Source organism: Hemiscyllium ocellatum, assembly GCF_020745735.1.
Source record: "Hemiscyllium ocellatum isolate sHemOce1 chromosome 27 unlocalized genomic scaffold, sHemOce1.pat.X.cur. SUPER_27_unloc_1, whole genome shotgun sequence".
In the NCBI taxonomy this organism is placed as follows: Eukaryota; Metazoa; Chordata; class Chondrichthyes; order Orectolobiformes; family Hemiscylliidae; genus Hemiscyllium; species Hemiscyllium ocellatum.
In genome coordinates this window covers 3,746,449-3,773,108 of record NW_026867476.1, presented here as the reverse complement: position 1 = coordinate 3,773,108, position 26,660 = coordinate 3,746,449, and the positions used below count along the sequence as shown (strand labels likewise).

At 45.7% G+C, this 26,660-nt stretch overlaps 1 protein-coding gene across 1 annotated transcript; it reads left to right on the top strand.

The window, feature by feature from the left end:
* Nucleotides 1–16,288: 16,288 nt before the first annotated feature.
* On the top strand, nucleotides 16,289–18,059 carry LOC132807145 (zinc finger protein 229-like). Its single transcript, XM_060821467.1, has one exon. It carries the CDS (start codon nucleotides 16,437–16,439, stop codon nucleotides 17,736–17,738), a length of 1,302 nt encoding a protein of 433 aa, XP_060677450.1. The 5' UTR covers nucleotides 16,289–16,436; the 3' UTR covers nucleotides 17,739–18,059.
* The last annotated feature ends 8,601 nt before the right edge of the window (nucleotides 18,060–26,660 follow it).

Below are 26,660 nucleotides of genomic sequence, written 5' to 3'. Positions count from 1 at the left end.
ATCTCGAGAAGGTGACTCATAAGAAGTTCTGGGTTTTACATATTGATGATACCTACAACCTATTCTAAAAGATCAAATACTTAACAATCCAGGTTTGTGCAATGTATCATTTCAGTGGCATGACACTCACGTTTTGCTGTAAATTATGTGTCTTATGATCTTATACTCCGCAAACACCTGATGAAGTCGCAGCGCTCAAAGCTAGTGCAAATAGACCTGTTGGATTATAACCTAGCGATGTGTTATTTTTAACTTTCTCCAGGTTAGGGTGGATTGGCCATGCTAAATTACCAATAGTGTTCAGGGTTGTGTAGGTTAGGCGCATTATTCAGAGGTAAATGTAGAGCAATAAGGGTAAGGAAATGGATCTGGATGGGTGACTCTTCAGTGGGTCGGTGTGGACTCAACGGAGCCACGTAGCCTGCTTCCACCCTGTAGGGATTCTATGAAGGGAAGGGATTTTTGCAAACTGTGCTCTCCTCCCGTTCTGCTGCAGGGTCCTGCTGTCGTTGTCAAATTCGCCCCGCCCCCTTGCTCCATTGTGATATCACAATGTGGAAGTGGCCCTGTCAGTTTGAGTGAAACTCCCTCCCTCTGGGCAACTCCTCATCCTGGGGAGAGAGAGAGGGGAGAAATCTGTTCACTTGTACCAACTGGAGTGAATCCAGGGAGGGAGCAGGCTCTGCAAACTCAGGTATGTGTCCTAATTACCCGGGTGAGGAGGGACGGAAGGATAGAGACTGGGAGGATGGAGGAATAGACATTTTTCTGTTTTTATTTTTAAAATGCACCCAATTCCCACAGATAAATGCAACAGGTACTAGTACAGAACATGCAATATTCCTCATTTGCAGCTTCAAGCCGGCTGCAACGGTTTTGTATCCTCTGTTCTTCCTCTGCCTTGGCTCCAGTACATTCAGCTTCCTTGCCCCATCCTGACCCACGCACCGAAGCATTGATGCTTCAAGCTGACCCTCAATAGTTCGATTTGTCCCTCCATTCTTTTCCTGTGGGTTTGTGGGTTTTGCAAACTTTCCCAATACTCTGATTGAGGAGATGAGTTGGGAGGTTATGCTATTGCTATACAGGACATTGCTTCAGCCATCTTTAGAATATTATATGCAATTCTGGTACCCCTCCTATCAGAACAATGTTGTGAAACTTGAAAAGGTTCAGAAAAGCTATACAAGGATGTTGTCAGGTTTGAGCTAGAGGAAGAGGCTGATTACGCTAGTGCTGTTTTCCCTAGTGCGCTGGAGGCTGAGGGGTGACTTTAAAGATGTTTATTAAATAGTGAGAGGTATGGATAGAGTAAAGGGAGTCTAAAGATGTGCAGATTGGGTTAATTGGCCGTGCTAAATTGCCCATAGTGTTCGATTCATTAGTCCGAAGTAAATATAGGGTGGGAGAATGGGTCTGGGTGGGTTGCTCTTCGGAGGGTCGGTGTGGGCTTGTTGGGCCAAAGGGCCAGTTTCCACACTGTAGGGAATCTAATCTTAGAACGTGAGGGTGTTATGAAGTTGTGGACATGTCCTGTACCTTTAAGGAAGCTGAAACTTCTGGCTGGTACGTGGTGTGCTGAAAAATTTTAAAACATGGTTGGTTTGGTTGTGAAACAAATAGCTGGAACTGCATTCCATGGTATACAACAAACTCAAGTTCATCCAATCAGTTTAAGTTATGCCCAAAATCCAAATGCATTTGAAATTTATTGTTTTGGATGACATCAAACCGATGAGACAATTTGATATTTAGAGTATATAAAAATGTGTTTTGAATAGTTGGACAAAGCAGCAAAAAGCAGCCAAGCACCAACAGACTGCCAGCAGAGTAGCTCTCTGAAAGGTACCTGTCCAAAAGAAATTTGTGCAGCAGAAGACTGAAGATGATCTAGAGGAATCTACAGAGGAAGTTCGACGTCAGAAGATGACAACTAGTTTTGAAGTTGATGCGCTGTAAATTTAAGAGGAAATTTATCGGACCAGTATTGTAGAGTCAGGGTTAAAAATAGGCTTATGAGAAAGCGTTGTAAACAGTTCTTGTTTAATCTTCTTTTTTGGTCTTAAAATTTAATATTGTTAACTTTTTTCTTTAAATATTGATAATTCTTTGCCACTCAAAATTTAACACATTTTGTCTAGTTTAAAGTAGCAGAAGGGTTGACCCCATGTCATGATAAGGGTAATCGGTTCAGGGTGAGGGGGGAACGGAGAATTTAAAAGGGACCGAAGGGCAACTTTTTCATTGAGGATGGGCGAGTAAGGAATGAGTTGCCAGAGGAAATGATGAATGCTTGTACAATTGGCCACGTTAAATTGCCTGTAGTGTTAGGTGAAGGGGTAAATGTAGGGGAATGGGTCTGGGTGGGTTGCTCTTCGGCAGGTCGGTGTAGACTTGTTGGGCCGAAGGGCCTGTTTCCACACTGTAAGTAATCTAATCTAATTGCAATATTTAGGAGGCATCTGGATGGGTATATGAATAGGAAGGGCTTAGAGTGATGGACAAGTTAGACCGAATGGTCTGTTTCTGTGCTGTATGTCTCCATGATTTTGGCTTGCCACTAAATATTTGCCACGTCTGTGTGTTCAGTTTCTCTGTGGTGTCTGCGTCAATGCCTTGATGTCTCCTTTCATCCCCAACTTCCCAGGGACGTTAACCATTTCATGCTTCTCAAGAAGCTGCATTGCAGGTTCACCCTAAGTTTACACTTTTTTTGTTGTTGCTTCTCAGAATCAGACCTGCTCACTCTCAGCAGTGTCACAATGTCATGAAAGATATTAATTTTCAGGTGGAGTTATCCAAAATTCAAAGAGATATTGCCCCTGTAAGATCTGGAATCAGACCGTCAGGAGAATTAGAGGGGTACGGAGAGAGTGGGATGGTGCTTTCAATTTTTTGGAATAACAAAAGGAAAGAATGTTCCGCAGAAAGTAGAATTGCTTGTTCTGAATTTCTATCCTGGACTGACAGAGACGACTTTTGTCACCTCTTTTTACTATCACCTGATGAAGGAGCGATGCTGCAAAAGCTACTGTGCTTCCAATTAAACCTGTTGGACTATAACCTGGTGTTGTGATTTTTTATCTTTTTACAGAGTATTTGAAGATCTGAAGACAGAAGTTTCAAAATCAACAGATGATGGGCTTAGACTGGAAACGTCGACTCTCCTGCTCCTCGGATGCTGCTTTTCCAGCGCCGCACGTTTCAACTCTGACTCTCCAGAGTCTGCAGTTGTCACTTTGTCATCAATGTCTGACAGTCACTCAATCCGTCGGGACCACAATGTTTTTGACTGTGATTCTGTGAGAAGGAGCAAAGCTTTGCGGTTCCTGTTTCAGTACGTGTTCAGCATCAGTAAGAGACCCTACAGTTTCAGCGCACTGAGTGTGGAGCCTTAAATGGTTAGACGGCCTGGAAAGAGGAATTCACGGCAAGGAGGGGCTGTACCTGTGCTGCTGAAGCTTCAACCATGGAGAAACCTGAGGAATCCCGTCACATGGAGAAACCGTGGAAGTGTGGTGACTGCGGAAAAGGCTTCTGTGCCCCATCTATCCTGGAGATTCATTGGCGCAGTTACACCGGGAAGAGGCTGTTCTCCTGCCCTGAGTGCAGGAAGGGTTTTACCCAGGCCTCCCACCTCGTAGCCCACAGCCGGGTCCACACCAGGGAGAGGCCGTTCTCCTACCTCTCCCGTCATCATAGCCACCGGCATGTCCATACTGGGGAGACACGTTCCCTAGCCCCAAGTGTGGGAAGGGCTTCAATAATTGCTCCAACTTGCTGAGGCACCAGTGGGTCCATACAGGGGAGAGGCCCTTCAGCTGCCCTGAGTGCGGGAAGGGCTTTACCCAAAACTCCATCCTCGTTACCCACCAGCGGGTCCACACAAAGGGGAGGCCTTTCAGTTGCCCTGAGTGTGGGAATAGCTTCACCCAGTCCTCTCATCTCCATAAGCACTGATGGATCCACACAGGCGAGAGGCCCTTCAGCTGTCCCGAGTGCAATAAGGCATTCAGCAATTCCTCTGACATGCGGAGGAACTAGCAGGTCCACACGGGGTAGAGGCTCTTCAGCTGCCCCAAGTCTGGGAAGGGCTTTACGCAGACCTCCAACCTCATGACCCACCAGTGGATTCACACAGGGGAAGAGGCCTTTCAGCTGCCCTGAGTATGGGAAGGGCTTCACCCACTACTCCCAACTCCAGAAGCATCGACGGGTGCACACAGGCAAGAGGCCCTTCAGCTGCCCCGAGTGCAGGAAGGCCTTCAGCAGTTCCTCCAATCTGCTGAGGCATCGACGAGTCCACATGAGTTAGATGCCATTTGCCTGCCGCGAGTGCCAGTGGAGGTTCACATTGTCCTGCAATTGGCAGAGGCACCAATGGGGCACCAGTGCTCCCAACAATCAGGTTCCACCAGTGATGCTGCTGTGGGTCACTCCCAGGACTGAACCTCCTCACCGTTCTGACAGTGTGTGCCATGGGAGAGTCAGTGGACTTTTTTTTCTGCTGGACTGCCCTCTGTTTCCCTTCCCCATCAACATTGCTTCAAGTGGGAGCTGCTGCTCATTTAGCCCGGGAGTTACTCTCTCTAGTTTTTTCTGTCCAGTTAAAGAATTGTTGGTTCTTTCTGGGAACGAGTCCAAGTCTGTAAGAAATAACTTGAAGCTACAGGAATATTGCATGTGCTATACCTGTTGTATTTATTTGTGGGAATCAGGTACGTTTTAAAAATAAAAACAAAAAAGATATCCACCTCATCCCCCACCCTTTCCAATCTCTATACTTCCATCCCTCCTCACTTAAGACACATAGGCAGAAGGGCATACTGCAGATGCTGGAGAATAGAGTCAAGATTAGAGGGGGGGCTGGAAAAGCACAGCAGGTCAGTCAGCATCCAAGGAGCAGGAAAATTGACATTTCGGGCAAAAGCCCTTCATCAGGAATGAGGTTGGAAGCCCTGGGGGTGAAGAAGTAAATGGGAGGGGTATGGGGCTGGGGAGAAGGTACCTAAGAGTGCAATAGGTGGATGGACGTGAGGGTAAAGGTGATAGGTCGGAGAGGAGAGTGGAGCGAATAGGTGGGAAGGAAGATTGACAGATGGGACAGATCATGAGGATGGTGCTGAGCTGGAATGTTGGAACGTTCTTCCTCCAGGTGTCAAGTGGTGAGGCAGTGGCGGTGAAGGAGGCCCAGAACCTGCATGTCCTCAGCAGAGTTGGAGGGGGAGTTGAGTTTATAGACTCCGCTCCCTCCCTGGATTCACTCCAGTTGCTACAAGTGAACAGATTTCCCCCTCTCTCCCTGCTCAGATGAGGAGTTGCCCAGAGAGAGGGAGTTTCACTCTGGAACTGACAGGGCCACTTCTGTGTTGTGGACATCTTCGATGGGTCGCTGGGCGTGGCCAGTGGGCGGGCAGAACCCGCACTGCGCCAGGTCCGGACGGTCGGCCGACTGGCTCGCACTGCACCCACGTTGCCCAGCCACAGACGTGGAGGAGAGACCGTTTGCAATTACCTGTACGTCTTCCCTTCATAGAATCCCTACAGGGTGGAAGCCGGCTACTTGGCCAAACAAATTCACACCGACCCTCCAACGGGTAACCCACCCAGACTCATTCCCCTACCCCTATTGCTCTACATTTACCCGACTAGTAATTTAGTATGGCCAATCTATCCAAATCTGCATATTCCTGAACACTATCGATAATTTAGCACAGCCAAGTAACAATTTGTGTTAGAATGACATTTCATCCGATGTTTTCAAGCCTGTGGCAAGTTGACGTCTGATTTTGTCCACCCTTCTCCCATACCAGCACCTCCACATCATGCAGACTGGAGGATAGCTATTGTAACCCCTCTATGTAAACAGGGAGGTAAGGTCAAAGCAGGGAATTATACACCAGTCAACCTGACATTGGTAGTGGAGAAAATGTGAGAGTCCATGACTAAAGAATTAATAGCTAAGCACTGATTGGGCGGCATGGTGGCACAGCAGTTAGCACTGCTGCCTCACAGTATAAGAGACGCGGGTTCAATTCCCGCCTCAGGTGACTCTCTGTGTGGAGTTTGCACATTCTCCCCGTGTCTACGTGGGTTTCCTCCGGGTGCTTCGGTTTCCTCCCACAGTCCAAAGATGTGCGGGTCAGGTGAATTGGCCATGCTAAATTGCCCGTAGTGTTAGGTGAAGGGGTAAATGTAGGAGTATAGTTCTGGGTGGTATACGCTTCGGCGGGTCGGTGTGGACTTGTTGGGCCGAAGGGCCTGGTTCCATATTGTAAGTAATCTAATCTTAAAAAAAAAAGGAGCAAGAGCAGAGTTTCCAAAAGGGAATCATGTTTCACAAATCAACTTGAATTCTTTCAGTATGTAACTACTGTAATAGAGTTGATGAGGGGGAGTCAATGGATGTGGTTTATTTGGAATTTCAGAACGCTTTTAATGAGAATCGACGACATCGGAAGGGAAAACTTTGAGATTCTGAAGGGAGATTACAGAGAGTTAGGCAGGAATTTAAAAAGGAGGTCCGCGAGAGTAGTAATATCTGGATTATTCCTGGTGCTACGAGCTAGTGAGGGCCGGAATAGGAGGATAGAGCGGATGAATGCATGGCTGAGGAGTTGGCGTATGGGAGAAGGATTCACATTTTTGGATCATTGAAATCTCTTTTGGAGTAGAAGTGACCTGTACAAGAAGGACGGATTGCACCTGAATTGGAAGGGGACTAGTATACTGGCAGGGAGATTTGCTTGAGCTGCTCAGGAAGATTTAAACTAGTAAGATTTGAGGGGGGAGGGGGGTGCAGTTGGACCAAGGGAGATAGTGAGGAAAGAGATCAATCCGAGACTGGTACCTTTGTGTCCATTTGCCAATCTGGGGTAAAAAAAAGGCTGGAGCCACAATTTTTTTCTCCTGTTGCTGCACATTTCATTCGTTTTGCATTTTGTCTGGCTGCTCAACTTTTGTGTGTATTTTCCTCCGGGTAGGGGAATGCAAACTAGAGGGCGCAGGGTTAGGGTGAGAGACAAAAGATTTAAAATAGACCTAAGCATTAGAAAAAAACTGTCTGCAAGTTAATTCGCCTCAAGAAAAGCCCTGTCTTACGACCCGCACAATATAGATTGTTCACAGCCTATTACTGACAAATCAGGAAGGATAAAGTGAGGACTGCAGATGCTGGAGATCAGAGCTTAAAAATGTGTTGCTGGAAAAGCGCAGCAGGTTAGGCAGCCTGACCTGCTGCGCTTTTCCAGCAACACATTTTTAAGCTCGAATCAGGAAGGATGTTGTGAAACTTAAAGGGGTTCAGAAATTACAGTATTTATAAGGACGTTGCTAGGGTTAGAGGGTTTGAGCTACAGGGAAAGGCTGAGTAGATTGGAGCTGTTTTTCCTGGAGCATCGGAGGCCGAGGGGTGACCTTTATGGAGGTTTATAAAATTATGAGGGGCATGGATACAGTAAATGGGTAGGGGTTTTTCCCTGGGGTTTTTCCCTAGTCCAGAACTAGAGGAAAGATTTAAAAGGGACCCAAGGGGCAATGTATAGTTTGGTGTGTGTATTGAACAAGCTGCCAGAGGAAATACTGAAGGCTGGTATAATTACAGCATTTAAAAGGCACCTGGCTGGGTATGTGAATAGGAAAGTTTAGAGACAAAGTGCAAGCAAATGGGACTAGATTAACTTAGGATATCTGGTCAGCACGGACCGAAGGGTTGTTTCCATGCTCTGTAACTCGATGGTTCTAAGGAAGGGACAGAGAGAGATAGAGAGAGAGACCCACCTGCTTACCCTACAGCCTTGCAGTTCCCCGTGGCTAACCCACACAAACCTCCAAATTCCTGGACACTTCAGCAGGGCTGATCCACCCTAAACTGCAGATATTTGGAATGTGGGGGCAAACTCGAGGACCTCCAGTAACCTACACAGACACAAGGGGGAGAACATGCTGAAGTCCACACAGGGCAGAGGTGGGTACTACAGATGCTGGAGATTACAGTCAAGATTAGAATGGTGCTGGAAAAGCACAGCAGGTCAGGTAGCATCCGAGGATCAGGAGAATCAACGTTTTGGGCAAGGGCCCTTCAAAGTCCATACAGACAGTCGTTACGCACTGAGCCACCATGCCACCCAGAGTTTTGAGGTTCTGTTTTGCCTTTGTAGCTTCTAACTTCTCATGTGCCCTCAGCAGAGGCTCTCTCCTCCTGACATTGTTGGACCACACCTGCTGCAACCTCCCTTTCCCACTTAGAGTCATAGTCTGTTTCTGTGCTGTATATCTCTTCAGTCCAACATGTCTATGCCGACCAGATATCCCAACCCAATCTAGTCCCATTTGCCAGCACTTGGCCCATATCCTTCTAAACCCTTCCTATTCATGTCCCCATCCAGATGCCTTTTAAATAACTGTAATTGTACCAGCCTCCATCTCCACTGGCAGCTCATTCCTTACACTCACCACCCTCTGTGTGAAAAGGTTGCCCCTTCGGTCCCTTTCATATCTTTTACCTCTCTCCCTAAACCTATGCCCTCTAGTTCTGGACTGCCCCACCCCAGGGAAAAGACTTTGTCTATTCAACCTATCCATACCCCTCAGGATTTTATAAACCTGTATGAGGTCACCCCACCAGCCTTCGACGCTCCAGGGAAGACAGCCCCAGCCTGTTCAGCCTCTCTCCATAGCTCAATTCCTCCAACCCTGGCAACATCTTTGCAAATCTTTTCTGAACTGTTTCAAGTTGCACGCAATATTCCAACAGTGGCCTAACCAATAAGCAGAGCCACAACATGACCTCCCAACTCCTGTACTGAATACTCTGACTAATAAAGGAAAGCATACCAAACGCATTCTTCACCATCCTACCTACCTGCAACTCCACTTTCAAGGAGCTATGAACCAGCACTCCAAGGTCTCTTTGTTCAGCAACACTCTCTGGGACCTTACCATTAAGTGTATAAGTCCTGCTAAGATTTGTTTTCCCAAAATGCAGCACCTCTTATTTATCTGAATTAAACTCCATCTGCCACTTCTCGGCCCATTGGCCCAACTGATCAAGGTCCTGTTGTAATCTGAGGTAACCTTCTTTGCTGTCCACTACACCTCCCAATTTTGGTGTCATCTGTAAATTTACTTACTGTACCTCTTATGCTCACATCCAAATCATTTGTGTAAATGACAAAAAGTAGAGGACCCAGCAGCAATCCTTGTGGCACTCCACTGGTCACAGGCCTCCAGTCAGAAAAACAACCTTCAACCCCTCTGTCTTCTACCTTTGAGCCAGTTCTGTATCCAAATGGCTAGTTCTCCCTGTATTTCGTGAGATCTAACCTTGCTAACCAGTCTCCCAGGGGAACCTTGTCGAACACCCTTACTGAAGTCCATATAGATCACATCTACTGCCCTGCCCTCATCAATCCTCTTTCTTACTTCCTCAAAAAACTCAATCAAGTTTGTGAGACATGATTTCCCATGCTCAAAGCCATGTTGACTATCCCTGCCTTTCCAAATATATGTACATCCTGTCCCTCAGGATTCCCTCCAACAACTTGCCCACCACCGACATCAGGCTCACTAGTCTGTAGTTCCCTGGCTTTTCCTTACTACTCTTCTTAAACAGTGGCACCACATTATCCAGTCTTCCGGCACCTCACCTGTGACTATCGATGATTCAAATATCTCAGCAAGAGGCCCAGCAATCACTTCTCTAGCTTCCCACAGAGTTCTAGGGTACATCTGATCAGGTCCTGGGGATTTATCCACCTTTATGCATGTTAAGCCTTCCAGCACTTCCTCCTCTGTAATATGGACATTTTGCAAGGTGTCACTACCTATTTCCCTACATTCTATATCTTCCATATCATTTTCCACAGTAAATGCTTCCTTTTTCTTAACCAAACACTCAATTTCTTTAGTCATCCAGCATTTCCTATGCCTGCCAGCTTTATCTTTCACCCTAACAGGAATATGCTTTCTCTGGACTTTCGGTATCTTATTTTTGAAGGTTTCCCCATTTTCCAGCCATCCCTTTACCATCAAACATTTGTCCCAAACAGCGTTTGAAAGTTCTTGCCTAATACCATCAAAATTGGCTTCCTCCAATTTAGAACTTCAACTTTTAGATCTGGTCTATCCTTTTTCATCATTATTTTAAAACTAATAGAATTATGGTCGCTGGCCCCAAAGTGCTCCCCCAGTGACACCTCAGTCACCTGCCCTGCCTTATTTTGTAAGAGTAGGTCAAGTTTTGCACCTTCTCTAGTAGGTACATCCACATACTGAATCACAATATTTTCTTGTGCACACTTAACAAATTCCCCTCCATCTAAACCCTTCACACTATGGCAGTCCCACTCTCTGTTTGGAAAGTTAAAATCCCCTATCATAACCAGTTCCACCCAAATAACTTCCCTGGATGTATTTCCGGGAATATCCTCCCTCAATACACCTGTAATGCTATCCCTTCTCAAAAACACCACTTCCCTCCTCTCTTGCCTCCCTTTCTATCCTTCCTGTAGCATTTGTATCCTGCAACATTAAGCTGCCAGTCCTGTCCATCCCCTGAGCTATGGTTCTGTAATTGCTATGATATCCCAGTCCCATGTTCCTAACCAGGCCCTGAGTTCATCTACCTTCCCTATTCAGCCCCTTGCATTGAAATAAATGTATCAGTCCTACCTTGTTCTCTGCTTTGTCCCTGCCTGCCCTGAATGTTTAACTTGCTTCTGTTCTCAACTGTACCAGTCTCAGATTGATCTATTTCCTCACTATCTCCCTGGGTCCCACCTTCCCAACCACCTTACTAGTTTAAATCCTCCCGAGCGGCTATAGCAAATCTCCCTGCTAGTATATTAGTCCCCTTCCAATTTAGGTGCAATCCGTCCTTGTACAGGTCACTTCTACCCGAAGAGATTCCAATGATCCAAAAATGTGAATCTTTCTCCCATACACCAGCTCCTCAATGATACATTCATCTGCTTTATCCTCCTAATCCTGCCCTAGCTAGCTCCACTTTCAAGGAACTATGAACCTGCACCACAATGTCTCTGTTTGGCAAAATTCCCCATTAACTGTGTAAGCCCTGTCCTGACATGCCTTTCCAAATGCAACACCCCACACTTGTCTAAATTAAAATCCAGCCGCCACTGCTTGGCCATCTAATCAATTCTAATTAATAATAAACTTCCTTTCTTCCCTCATTCCCTGAAATTTGAAAATCTCCATCCCTCACTCTCTCCCTCCATTCTCACTTTGTTGAACCTAATCCCTGCTGTATCACATCCTGAACGGGCTGGTTCATGCTGATTAACAAGCCCACACGCAGGGGGATATATAATTGATATATACAGAATACTGAACGGCCTGGACAGAGTAGATGTTGGGAAGATATTTCCATTGGTAGGAGCGACTAGGACCCAAGGGCACGGCCTTAGAGTGAAGGGAAGACTTTTTAGAATGGAGATAAGGAGAAACGTCTTCAGCCTGAGAGTGGTGAATCTGTGGAATTCATTGCCACAAAAGGCTGCAGAGGCCAGGTCACTGAATATATTTAAGACAGAGATAGATAGTTTCTTGAGTATCAGGGGGGATCGAGGGTTACAGGGAGAAAGTGGGAGAATGAGGTTGAGAATCTTAGCCTTAACTGAATGGTGGAGCAGACCCAATGGGCTGAATGGCCTAATTTCTGCTCCAATGTCTTACATTCTCTTGCTGTCCTGGATACAGAGTGTGAGGATTGGGAGCAGGAGTAGGCCATTTGGTCTTTTGAGCCTGCACCAGCATGGAACAGATCATAACTGGATATGAATATACCGACCTCGAGATGGTTAGGCTGAGACTTTTTTCACTGCAGCATAGGAGGTTTAGAGGTGGCTTCATAGAGGATTATAAAATCATGAGGGGTAGAGATGAGGTGAACGGGGAGTGTCTTTTTCCTAAGATGGGGTTTCAATTTTGAAGGTGAGAGGAGAAAGATTTTAAAAAGACATGAGGGCCACCCTTTTTTTTAACAGAGTGATTTGTGTGTGGAATGAATGTTGTGAGGATGTGGTGGATGCAGGTACAGTTACAGCATTTAAAAGACATTTGGAAAAGTACATGAATAGGAAAGGTTTGGTGGGATATTAGCCAAAAACAAGCAGGTGGGACTAGTTTGAGAATATAGCATGGACTAGTTGGATTGTTTCTGTGCTGTATGACTCTGTAACTGCTCTGTTCTGGTCTGAAAACCATTGTCTTGCTTTCCCGTGTAAACATCCACTTCTTTATTGTTCAAAAATCAAATAAACTCAGCCTTCAATGACCCCTAATTGCAGGAAGACATCCCCACTTCTGAACTCAATTCCTTTCGCTAATATACCACTTGCCCTGCTCATTGCTTGCTGCACCTGTCTGACAACTAGCATTGACTGGCGCGGAAGGACACTGAGGCCCCTTTATACTTCCAAAAATCAATCTCGATGAAGGGCTTGTGCCTGAAATGTCGATTCTCCTCCTCCTTTGATGCTACCTGCCCTGCTGTGCTTTTCCAATGCCACACCTTTCAACTCTGATCTCCAGCATCTGCAGTCCTCTCTTTCTCCACATCCCAATATATCACCATTTAAACAATCCTTTCTGCTTTTATTCCCACGCAAAGACTATAAATTCACATTGTGGTACTGCATTTGCTATGTGTTTATCAATTGAGATACAGACCTGAACCGACATTTCCAGGGTCTGTCCCCTCCCTGGATTCACTTCTTTTCCCTTCAGTTGCTGCAAGTCAACAACTGAATCCCAGAAAGAAAAAAAAATGGAAAAGGGAGTGAGAAAAGAAAGTGTTGGACTCACAGATGTTGGACAGAGGAAGGAAGTTACAGTCAGGAGTGAAGTTCGATCTTCATTCATATCCCTGATTCAGGTCCATTTCCAGCAGCTTGAAGGGAGGTAATGGCCCAGTGGTATTATTGCTTGTCTGTTAATTCAGAGACCCAGGTGATTTCCTGGGGATGCAGGTTTGAAACCAGCGACAGCAGGTGGGGTAATTTGAACTCAGTAAAATCTGGAAGTAAGAGTCTAATGATTAGATTACCTACAGTTTGGAAACAGGGGCCCTTTAGCCCACAAGTCCCTCTGAAGAGAAACCAAACCCCCCCCCCCTCCCCTCTATATTTACCCCTGACTAATCCACCTAACACTACAGGCAATTTAGCATGGCCAATTCACCTAATCTGCACATCTTTTGACTGTGGGAGGAAACCGGAGCACCCGGAGAAAACCCACACAGCCACGGAGAGAATATGCAAACTCCACACAGACAGTTGCCTGACGTGGGAATTGAACCCAGCTCCCTGGTGCTGTGAGGCAGCAGTGCTAACCACTGAGCCAACGTGCCGTGATAACTGTGAATTCATTGTCAACTGTTGGAAAAACCTATCTGGTTCACTAATATCCTTTAGGGAAGGAAACTGATCTGGTCTGGCCTACATGTGACTCCAGACCCACAGCATTGTGGTTGACTCTTAACTGTCCGCTGGGCAATCAGGGATCAGCAATAAATTTTGGTCAGGCCAGTCACACCCTCATCTCATGAATAAATTTTAAAAACCCTTTGTAAGCAGCTTATCCCAGGTCATTGTGCATGGAGGACAACTTCATTGAAGTTACACTTAATGCTATCTGGCTCCATGAGGGTTTTCAGATTTCTATGTCCTGAATAACATATGATCAGCAGGCATCTGGCAATTTGCAGGAATTTGGCACCTATGTCATGTTCATTCAACTGTAGACTTATTTCGTGATTTTTTTTGCAGGTTATCAGAGAGGAAGACATGCAGAAAGTAATCTGAAACCAAATGATACATCAACTTCTGACAGAGCCATTTGATTCATTTGGACTTGAATATCAGCAAACATGCAAATCGAGAAGAAATGTTTGTTTCTGTCTGCGTGCGAGATTTTGGGTACTGGTGCAGAACATTAAGATACAGATACCCAAGTGAGGGAGATTCAGGGCACTGACTGTGAAAGGCGCTTTAATGATTTACTCAGCTTAGGGAATCAAAACCACACCACCAGAGACTGTGCACTTATTCTGTTTGTAATTTCAGCTGGCCAGCAAACCCAGAGCAACACAAGCCTACACGTGACTCCAGACCCACAGCAGTGTGGTTGACTCTTGACTGCCCCTTGGATGGGCAATTAATGCTGGCCTAACCTGTGATGCCCTCATCCCACAACAGCAATTTCCCTGCTCCTCGGGTGCTGCCTGACCTGCTGTGTTTTTCCAGCACTACTCTAATCTAGACTCTGGTTTCCAGCATCTGCAGTCCTCACTTTTGCCACAGCATTATAGAGTTGAATGGCATGGATAACAGGCCCCTCAGTTCAATTCGTCCATGCCAACCAGATATCCTAACCTAATCTAGTCCCATTTGCCAGCATTTAGCCCATATCCCTCGAAACACTTCATATACCCATCCAGATGCCTGTTAAATGTTGTAATTGTACCAGCCTCCACCACTTCTTCTGGCAGCTCATTCCATACATGCACTACCCTCTGCATTAAAAAGTTGCCTCTTAGGTCCCTTTTAAATCTTACCCCGCTCACTCTAAACCTATGCTACTCTCGCTTTTGACTCCCTCTACCCTGGGGAAAGACATACAAAACAAGATGCAAAAAGACTAAAATGTCAAGCCACAGGGGAAAAAAAATAAAACTGTTGCTCGAGCCTTTTTTTCTCCTTTTGGTATTTGGACACTTCAAATCGCCAAGGGGCATACTGCGCGTGCTCCTAGGTGTCAGCAAGCACTGCGCATGTTTGCCGGTGTCAGCAAAGAAAACCACGTATGCTCATCGCTGTCCGCGGAAACAGACTGTGAACTTCTTTTCATGGACCAATGGGGATGGACGGGAAGGCGTCTGGTCCTCCTGCCAATCAGAGCCAACCCTTTGTCTCAATGCGGAGATTGGACCATGAGCTTCTGAAGTTGCTGCTGCTGCTCCTCTCTCTGAATGAAGATTGAACCTCACCCCAGAGTAGGTAAAAACAATGACTGCAGATGCTGGAAACCAGATTCTGGATTAGTGGAGAGTGGCAACTTCCGTCCTCTGTCCAACATCTGTGAGTACAACATTCGCCCTCCTATTTTCCATTTCTTTTCTCACTCCGAGGTTAACTTGCTGACTTGCATGAGGTGAAAGGGAGGTGTGGGGTTTGTAGGAACAGAGGGCTTGTTCCAGGCTGCTCATGGCATTGGTGACACCGCAGCTCAAGAATTCCGTTCATTTCTGGGCAATTTCCTGAAGGAGAGATGTACTGTACTTACATTGGAAGCAGTTCAGAGGAGGTTCACCCCACTGATTCCTGGCATGACGGGGGTTGGCTTATGAGTAGAGGTTGGGCAGATCGGGTCTCCAGTAACTGGCGTTTAGAAAAATGAGGTGTAACCTTATTTAAACCAATAAAATTCTGAAGGTCGACTTGTCAGCACAAGTTCTGATAAAACGCTTCCGAGAGAATCTAGAACTCGCTTATACAGATTACAAATCAGGGCTCTCTCACATCAGGTATAAATGAAGAAGTTATCCTCTCGTTAGTTTGTGTAATGCTCCCCCACACAACAGTAATGGAGACTGGCTCATGGAATGTATTCAAGGCTGAATTTAACATAATTTTGAGTAATAGGGATATGAAAGTTTATAGAGAACAGGCAGGAAATGGAGTTAACGCGAGAGCAGAACTAACATGACCTTGTGGAATTGCAGAGCAAGCCCCATGAACTGTGATAGGCTTTTGCCCGAAATGTCGATTTTCCTGCTCCTCAGATGCTGCCTGACCTGCTGTGCTTTTTCAGCACCACTCTGGCCTAAATTCTGGTTTCCAGCATCTGCAGTCCTCACTTATGCCTGGCTCACTCCTGTGTCCAGAGGTGATCGTAGCTCTGTCAGTTGACATTTTTCAACATTTGTAGGAGAATTCGGAGTGGGGACAGTATAGCTGCAGCAGTGTGAGAATGGAGGGAGACTGTGGCATGGAGATTCACATTTTTGGGGAATGGAGAGAAGGAAGAATGTTCCACAGGAACCAGAATTGTCAGTTTTGAATTTCTATCCTGTTAGACGGTGATGGCTTCTGTAATCTCCTTTTACAGGATATGAGAAAGGAAGGATTTGCAGCTAGAAATCTCAAAATTAAGATCTTCTGGAGACAATCAATTCATTAGCACGGGAATACCATCAGCCTTTGAATCTTGCAGGATTTATTTTACTTCTCTTTCAAAGCAGGAGCCTGCTTTGAAAGGTTTCAAACATCACTGAGACTGAGGCACACAGACCCGAGTGAGAGTGTCCCAGTGAACTGACTGTGAGAAGAGATTTAACTGGTTACACAGCCTGAAATAGCAACACCCCATTTGCAGCAGCGAGAGACAATACGTAGTGTGAGTGATCTTTCAGCCGAATGTCGAAGCTGGAGAGAGACCAGGATTCCCACGACGTGGAGAAACCGTGGAAATGTGGGGACTGTGGGAAGGAATTCAAATTCCCGTACTTGCTTGACAGCCATCGCCGCCATCACACCGGGGAGAGACCATTCACCTGCCTCGTGTGTGGGAAGGCATTCACTCAGTCCTCTGCCTTGCTGACCCACCAGCGGGTCCACACCAGGGAAAGGCCGTTCTCCTGCTCTGTCTGCGAGAAGCGCTTCAGCGATTCATCTGCCCTACGGAGACACCGGTGGGTCCACACCGGGGAGAGGCCATTCTTCTGCTCCGTCTGTGGGAAGGCGTTCACCCAATCACGCATCCTGCAGAGACACCAGCATGTCCACACCGGGGAGAGACCATTCACCTGCTCCATGTGTGGGAAAGCCTTCATTGATTCATCTTCCCTGCTGACCCACCAGCAGATTCACACCGGGGAGAGGCCATTCTCCTGCTCCATCTGCAGGAAGGGATTCAGCTGTTCATCCGACCTGCACAAGCACCGGCGGATTCACACCGGGGAGAGGCCGTTCACCTGCTCCGTCTGTGGGAAAGGATTCAGCTTGTCATCCAATCTGTACAAGCACCGGCGGATTCACACCGGTGAGAGGCCGTTCACCTGCTCCGAGTGCGGGAAGAGATTCACCCATTCGTCTGCACTGTGGAGACACCAGCGCATCCACACCAAAGAGCGACCATTCTCCTGCTCCGTGTGTGGGAAGGGGTTCAATAATTCATCCGTCCTGCAGAGGCATCAGCGTGTCCACACCGGGGAGAGACCATTCTCCTGCACAGTGTGTGGGAAGGGGTTCAATAATTCATCCGTCCTGCAGAGGCATCAGCGTGTCCACACCGGGGAGAGACCATTCTCCTGCACAGTGTGTGGGAAGGGGTTTATTGACTCATCTTCCCTGTGGAAACACCAACCTGTCCACACCGGGGAGAGGCCGTTCACCTGCTCCGAGTGTGGGAAAGGATTCGCTACTTCTTCCAACCTGCTGACACACCAGCGGGTTCACACTGGGGAGAGACCATTCATCTGCTCCGTCTGCGGGAAGGGGTTCATTGATTCATCTTCCCTGCGGAAACACCAGCACATTCACACAGGGGAGTGGCCTTTCACGTGCTCCGAGTGCGGGAAGGGATTTGCTAATTCCTCCAGCCTGCAGAGACACCATCGGGTTCACACCGGGGAGAAGCCGTTCCTCTGCTTTCAGTGCGGGAAGGGATTTAGTCAGTCATCCCATCTGCTCAAACACCAGTCCAGTCATACTGAGTAGAGAATGTTTGGATTCTTTGTGGGTTTGACATGTGTTAGTATTCAAGAAGGCATGCACTCACTGGTCATGTCAGCACCTACCAGGACACACTTACTCATTTGGAACATGCAATGGAGTCGGGATGTATATACGTGTCATGTTTGACTCTGTGAAGAAATCTACCTCCTGTAAAGATTGGCTCCAGTTTCTCCCTTCCCCACAAAGGATGGTAACATGTCAGGACGGTAACGTGTGTGAGATATTGTATTAAAGGTCTTTTTGCTAACCCATTCACAAATACTTTTTTTTACTTATTCATAAGTCTTTACTAACCTGCTCACAAGCGCCCTATATCTAATAATACTGCAATCCCATTTATTTCATTTGGGACGCGGTTTCATTCATTCATAAAACCGTGGTTTTGTAGTATATTTTACAAGATAGATTAAATTAAAACACCCCTTTCAACCCATTACTGCTTTTTCACACCTTCAATCCTTATCAGCTCTTGCTACAAACAGTGTTTAGGCCTATTTCTACATCAAAAGCTGCCTGTGAATAACTGTCAATATCATAATATATTCAGAACAATACCATCCTCCACCACCAAGTCTCCACAAAAGATTATAATATTAATCAGCCCTTACCATCCATGTCTCGGGACCTGAATAGATACAGAACATCAAACAGTTTCCTTGAGTCGCAGCCACTGTCCCCTTTAAGAAATTTACTGTCAAGACTGTGCTTCCATGAAATTGCATGAATGAATGAAACTCACGCTGGCAAGTAGTAAGTAATTCTGACAACCCAGCTGCAGTAAGCAGTTTAATATCCTTTATTCTTCTATTCAGTGCCGGTAGAATGTCTAATGTATTTAGAGCATTATAGGCCTAGTATTTTTACTGACATATGCTAACTTAAAAGACAAAAGGACTTGTTAGTTATGCAACCAGACCACACAGACACATTCAATCCTATTGGGAGTAGCAGCTGGCATTTATCATTTGTTTAAACCATCCCGTGTTTCCCCAGGACAGGAGTCATCCAAACCTTTGTTTTATCTTTTGTACACAATGTAACAACACAGTGGCGGAATTTTAATCTCTGTAAGAACGGTGTGAAAAGAGGCTGCTGTAAGGGTGATATTTCGGGATTCCATCAAAGTTGTGCTCCTTGCAGTTGCTGAATAAAGAGGCTATTTTTCCCACTCATTGATTTTGGTCGCTATTTGAACACGATCCCACAACAGGAACAGACCGTGCTTGTTCAGTACTGAAGGTTGGACAAAAAGGAAAGCTAAAATTTCTGATGACAGCTTAAAATCTGAGTGGCATTTGTGAGAAATACCTGGAGGTATTTGGAAATGGTCAGGATCTGGTGACCCACTGAGGTTCCCGGGGCCTGAGCCACACAACAAGTGGCAGGATCGAGGGGGGAATGCGGACATGGGTTATGTCCCCACCATAGAGCTGTACAGCATGGACGCCGTCTACTCAGTCCAACACATTCGAGCCGATCAGTCCCATTTGTCAAATTTGGCCTATATCCATCTAAACCTTTCCTGTTCAAGTCCCCATCCAGATGCCTTTTAAATGTTGCAATTGTACCAGCCTCCACCACTTCCTCTGGCAGGTCATTCCATACACACGCCACCCTCTGCATGAAAAAGTTGCCCTTTTGTTCCCTTTCCCCTCTAATTTTAGACACGAAAAGGTTAACGAGAGAGAGCGAGGATGTCACATCTGAAGGGCAGACATGGGGGAGCTATTGAGCTGGCCTGCTCTAGCTGCTTTCCTTTTTCTCCAATCAAAACTGCAAGGAGCTGTTCTTCGCTCTGCTGACATGTTTTGGAAAAACAGCTACATCTAACTTCCTCAATGTTAGATTTTGTTCCCAAGTTTGGGTGGAACTGAGAAATAAGACAGGGATGATAACCTTATTGAAATTGTATTATAGACCCCCTAACAGAGGGAAATTGAGAAACTAACTTGTAAGGAGAGTTAGCTATATGTAAAGGTAATAGGGTGATTATGGTAGGGGATTTTAACTTTCCAAACAAAGACTGGGACTGCCGTAATGTTAAAGGTTTAGATGGAGAGGAATTTGTTAAATGCGTACAAGATAATTTTCTGATTCAGTATGTGGATGTACCTACTAGACAAGGTGCAAAACCTGACCTACTCTTGGGGAAATAATCTTCGAGGAGAAAGTGAGGACTGCAGATGCTGGAGATCAGAGCTGAAAATTGTTGCTGGAAAAGCACAGCAGGTCAGGCAGCATCCAAGGAACAGGAGATTCGACGTTTCGGGCATAAGCCCTTCTTCAGGATTCCTGAAGAAGGGCTTATGCCTGAAACGTCGAATCTCCTGTTCCTTGGATGCTGCCTGACCTGCTGCGCTTTTCCAGCAACACATTTTTAGCTCTTGGGGAAATAAGGCAGGGTAGGTGTCTGAGGTGTCAGTGGAAGATCACTTTGGGGCCAGCGACCATAATTCTATTATATTTAAAACAATGATAGAAATGGATAGATCAGATCTAAAAGTTGAAGTTTTAAATTGGAGAAATTCCAATTTTGACGGTATTAGGCAGGAACTTTCGAAAGCTTATAGAGGTTTACAAAATTATGAGGGGCATGGACAGGGTAAATAGGCAAAGTATTTTCCCTGGGGTCGGAGAGTCTAGAACTAGAACTAGAGGGGCATAGGTATAGGGTGAGAGGGGAAAGATATAAAAGAGACCTAAGGCGCAACTTTTTCATGCAGAGGGTGGTACGTGTATGGAATGAGCTGCCAGAAGGAAGGGGCTGGAGAGATATGGGCCGGGTGCTGGCAGGTGGGAACAAGATTGGGTTGGGATATCTGGTCAGCATAGACGGGTTGGACCGAAGGGTCTTTTTCCGTGCTGTACATCTCTATGATTCTATAATACGCAATTCGCGCTCACCAACTTCTGTGAACAAGCAACCAAATTTATTAAGCACAAGCTAGTGGCCCCTCTGACCCTCTTCACAGGATCCACCAATATCCCCACCCACAGTGATGGAAGAGCCTGACACAATAGTGCAAAAGATCAGGCTGAACCACTGTGGCTCAGTGGTTTGCTCATCTGCCTCACAGCATCATCGAATCCAGCCTTGGGTGAATGTCTGTGTGGAGTTTGCACATTCTCCCCATGGCTGTGTAGGTTTCCTTCGAGTGCTCTGGTTTCCTCCCACAGTGGTTAGCACTGCTGCCTCACAGCGCCAGGGACTCGGGTTCAATTTCCGCCTCGGGCAACTGTCTGTGAGGAGTTTGCACATTCTCCCTGTGTCTGCGTGGGTTTCCTCCCACAGTTCAAAAATGTGCAGGTTAGGTGAATTTTCCATGCTAAATTGCCCGTAGTGTTAAGTGTAAGGGAAAGGGTCTGGATGGGTTCCTCTTCGAACGGTCAGTGTGGACTTGGGCCGAAGGGCCTGTTTCCACACTGTAAGGAATCCAACCTAATCCAAAAATATGCAGGTTAGGTGGATTGTTCTTGCTAAACTATCATAGTTGGGGTAAATGTAGGCTATTAGGGGTGGGAAATGGGTCTGTGTGGGTTTCTCTCTGGAGGGTCGGTGTGGATTTGTTTTGGACCAAAGGGCCTGTTTCCATGGCGTAGGGATTCTATGATATACAGCAATCTTCAGCCAGATGTGCTGAATGGATGATCCATCTCAGCCTCTTCCAGTGATCCCCAGCATCACAGATACCAGTCTTCAGACAATTCCAGAAGTTCATAAAATGATGAGGGGCACAGATAGGGTGAATAGCCAAGGTCCTTTCCTGTTCTGACTGCCTATGACTGAGCAGGACACAGACAGCTAGCCATGGTTAACGCAGCGGAACATAGCTGACAGGAGTTAGACACCTTAGGAAACATGTTTGCTTAACATAGTCCTGACAAGTAAAACAAAAGTAACTCTGTGAACAGAAGATAACAGAACTGGGATAGAATGTGCAGCTGTAATTGTTAATGCAGAAAACATAGAGAACATTTCACATCAATTGGATGTTTCTCGGGAATTATTTAATCAATCTGTTAGAATATTTAAACTTAGTTTTATTTAAGATCCTTCAAATAATTATAGCTTTTGACCCTTTAGTAGTTACAGATCTCTCTATACACAAAAAAAGTCACTTAAAGCATGAGAGGAAAAGATTCCAACCAGTATCAGACAGTAAAAGCCAGCCCGTATCATTACAGAGAGGAATGAATCACAGAGACAGAAATTAGCAGACATTGGAACTTGAGGTGAATGAACACATTATAAGACACCCAAGGATACTGACACAGGTGTCTGGTAAATATGGTAAGCAACAACTTATTCGCGAAAGAATTCCAACATTAGATGTGACCACATATGTTTGTTGGAACGGATCAAAGATCAATATTCTTTTGGAGCTGTACTGGGGCGGTTTTCCCTGGAGCATTGGAAGCTGAAGGATCACCTCGCAGAGGTTTATAAAATCAAGAGGGGCATGGATCGGGTAAATAGACAAGATCTTTTCCCGAAGGTGGAAAAGTCCAGAAACGAGAGGGCATAGCTCGAAGGTGAGAGGGTAAAGAGACCCGAGAGGCAACTTTTTCACGCAGAGGGTGGTATGTGTTTGGAATGAGCTGCCAGAGGAAGTGGTGGAGGCTGGTAAAATTGCAGTATTCAAAATGCATCTGGATGGGTGTATGTATAGGAAGGGTTTAGAACATAGAACAGGACAGCGCGAAACTGGCCCTCAATGTTGCGCCGACCTGCAAACCATTCTCAGCTCATCCCCCTATACTATCCCAAAATCATCCACGTGCTTATCCAAGGAGAGTTTAAATCTCCCTAATGTGGCTGAGTTGACTACATTGGCAGCTAGGGCATTCCATGCCCTTACCACTATCTAAGTAAAGAACCTGCCTCTGACATCTGTCTTAAATCTATCACCCACCAATTTGTAGTTATGCCCTCTCGTACAAGCTGATCTCATCATACTAGGAAAAGGACTTTCACTCTCTACCCTATCTAATCCTCTGACCATCTTGTATGTCTCTATCAAATCCCCTTTTAGCCGCCTTCTTTCCAATGAGAACAGATTCAAGTTTCTCAGCCTTTCCTCATAAGACCTTCCCTCCAGACCAAGCAACATCCTGGTAAATCTCCTCTGCACCTTTTCCAATGCTCCCCAAAATATGGTGACCAGAACTGTACACAGTATTCCAAGTGCAGCCGCACTCACATTTTGTATAGTTGCAGCATGATGTTGCAGCTCCGGAACTCAATCCCTCTACCAATAAAACCTAATACACCATATGCCTTCTTAACAGCACTATCCACCTGGGTGGCAACTTTCAGGGATCTATGTACATAGACTCCAAGATCCCTCTGCACATCCACACTGCTAAGAATCTTTCCATTGACCTAGTACTCTGCCTTCCTGTTATTCTTCCCAAAGTGCAACAACTCACATTTAGCTGCATTGAATTCCATTTGCCATCTCTCAGCCCAATTCTGCAGTTTATTCAAGTCCCCCTGCAATCTGTAACATTCTTCCAAACTGTCCACTACTCCACCGACTTTAGAGTCGTTTGCAAATTTACTAATCCATCCATCTATGCCTGCGTCTAAGTTATTTTAAAAATGACAAACAGCAGTGCTCCCAAATCAGATCCTTGTGGCACACCACTAGTAACCAGACTCCAGGCTGAATGTTTTCCATCAACCACCACTCGCTGCCTTCTTTCAGAAAGCCAGTTTCTAATCCAGAGTGCTAAATCACCCCCACTTCCATGCCTCTGCATTTTCCCCAACAGCCTACCATGTGGAGCCTTATCAAAGTCTTTACTGAAGTCCATGTATATCATGTTAACTGTCCTACCCTCATCTACATGCTTGGTCACCTTCTCAAAGAACTCAATGAGACACGACCTGCCCTTGACGAAACCATGTTGACTATCTGAAATCAAAATTGTTGCTTGCTAGATGATTATAAATCTTATTTCTTATAATCCTTTCCAAAATCTTTCCAACAACAGAAATAAGGCTCACTGGTCTATAATTACCTGGGTCATCTCTACTGCCATTCTTGAACGCCACAACATTTACAATCCTCCAGTCCTCTGGTACTAAACCTGTAGACAATGACGACTCAAATATCAAAGCCAAAGGCTCTGCTATCTCCTCCCTAGCTTCCCAGAGAATCATCAGATAAATTCCATCCAGCCCAGGGGACTCGTCTACGTTCACTCCTTCTAGAATTGATAACACCTGTTTGTAACTAAATCTTTTCTGGAGGGATATGGGCCAAGTTCTGGCAAATGGGACTAGATTAGGTTAGGATATCTGGCCGGCATGGATGACTAGGACCGAAGGGTCTGTTTCCATGCTATCTCACTCTGTGACTCTAACTGGGCCATGGACTGACAAATGACAGACAGAGTTTAATTTAGATCAATCCATTTTGGTGAGTCAAACCAGGGCAGGACGTACATGTCAATTGTAGGAGATCGAGAGGTGCAGGTGCATAGTTCCTTGAAAGTGGACTCAGGTAGACAGGATGGTGAAGGCGGCTTTCGGCAGGCTTGTTTCCATTGGTCAGAGCTCGGTGTGTGGGAGCATCCCGTGGAGAGAAATCAGAGTTTACGTTTCGGGTCCGGTGACCATGCCTCAAAACTGGACCTGAAACGTTAGCTCTGATTTCTCACCAGAGATGCTACCAGACCTGCTGAACTTTTCCAGCAACTTCTGTTTTTGTTTCTGACTTCCAGTGCCCGCTTTTCTCAGTATTTATTGAGTACAGGAGTTGGGACATCTTGTTGCAGCTGTACAAGACCACGTTCAGAGGTCTCTCTACTATCAAAAGGACATTATTAAACTAGAAAGGGTGCAGAAAAGATTTACTAGGATGCTATTGGGACTGAACGTTTGAGTTATAGGGAGAGGATGGATAGACTGGGACTTTTTCTTTCTCTGGAAACTGAAGGGTACCCTTATAGAGGTAAATGTAGAATATTAAGGGAATGGGTCTGGGTGGGATACTGTTCAGAAGGTCAGTGTGGATGTGTTGGGCCAAAGGCCCTGTTTCAACATTGTAGGAATTCTATCATCTATGACCCATATCCCAGCCAGCTACCTTTAAAATGTTGCTACTGTACCTGCCTCAACCACTTTCTCTGCCAGCCCATTCCACATACATACCACCCTCTGCATGAAGAAGGTGCCCTTCAGGTCCTTCCTAAGTCTTTCCCCTCTCATCTCAAACCCATGCCCTCTAGTTTTCAATTCCCCATCCCTGAGGAAAATGACGGTGTGGATACAGTTAATCATGCTAAGGGAAACTGATTGACACAGCATGAACTGGAGTTGGGAGGCATATACCTGTCACGTTTCACTCTGGAAATAAATCTAGACCATGGCTCCAGTTTCTCCCTCCCCTCCATAACGTTGTCAGAGTTGTAACAATGGGAACTGAGATTCTTTGACCAACAGTGAAGGTTGGAACTGAAGTGAAACAAAATTTCCGAAGGAATCTTTCAATTCTAGCGGCATTTGAGACAAGAGGCTGGAAGTAAGTGGAAATTGCCAGGTACTTGATTGCCGGCTGAGTTTGATTCCTCTCTCGGAGTGACTGTCTGTATGGCATTTGCACATTGTCCTCCCTCAACCGCTACCCCTTCTCCCACCCCTCACAATCCAAAGATGTACAGGTTAGGGTGGATTGGCCATGCTAAATTGCCCGTAGAGATGTGTAGGTGTGGTGTATTAGTCAGGGGTAAATGTAGAGTAATAGACTAGGAGAATGGGTCTGGGTGGGTTACTCTTCAGAGGGTCAGTGTGGACTTGTTGGGCTGAAGGGCCTGTTTCCACATTGTAGAGATTCTATGATTCTTCTATGATTCACACAATCTTTGGCAGAATGAATTGGCCAAGTCCCAAACTCAGAGGGAGCAAGACATGGTCTTGGAATCACCACTTTCTGATGAAAATTAATGTGAAAGACAATTTTGGGAACGAGACCTTTGTCAGTTGGACATTGATGAAGTTTTGGCTTTTCCATATGGTCCATGAAGGAGATTTACAGGAAGAGGGGTGATCTTTTAGAGGTTTATGAAATCATGAAGGGCATGGATAGGGTGAATAATCAAGGCCTTCCCTTCGGGTGGGAGAGGCCAGAACCTCGGGACATACGTACAAAGCAAGAGAGGAAACACACAAAAGAGTCTCAAGGGGCAACCCTACACACATACACAAGCAGCCACAGGAAGCGGTGGTGGCTGGCACAACCACAACATTCAACATGGACCAATGAGAGCAGCTTGGGTGTGGCCAGCGCTCTCAGGTGACATTTTCTACTTTTATTTTAGTTTCTCGATTAAAGCAGAAGGATTTGGGAGCTTCAGTGAGTGTCTCTCAGCTGCTACTCTCTCTGAATTTTCTCTCGTCGTTTGTTCCTCCTGTAGAACTTGATGTGTCGGAATTTGCCTTTTTACCAAAAGGGGTGTGTTTAATGGGATATAACTGTCAGAACAGTTAGTAACAGTTACTGTGTGTCTATGATGCTTCCGGTCTGTGGAGTTATTGTAAATTCATCTCTCTTTGGATGTATTTTTTAAACAGATATTTTTATTGAAAAAGAAGATTTTTGAGATTTTTTACAAAATTACAAAAATAATACAAGCTAGTGTATTCCAATATAATAACAACACCAATGTAAGATTTTTTTAAAAACTAACTACTAATCTATTCTACAAACAACCAAAGCATAAAATAGTATATCATACATGACTAACAAGAAACAAAGGACAAAAGGGTAACTACGGAGAGAATAGGGCCCCTCAAAGGTCAGCAAGGCGGCCTTTGTGTAGAGCTGCAGAAAATGGGGGAGATACTAAATGAGTATTTTGCATCAGTATTTACTGTGGAAAAGGATATGGAAGACATAG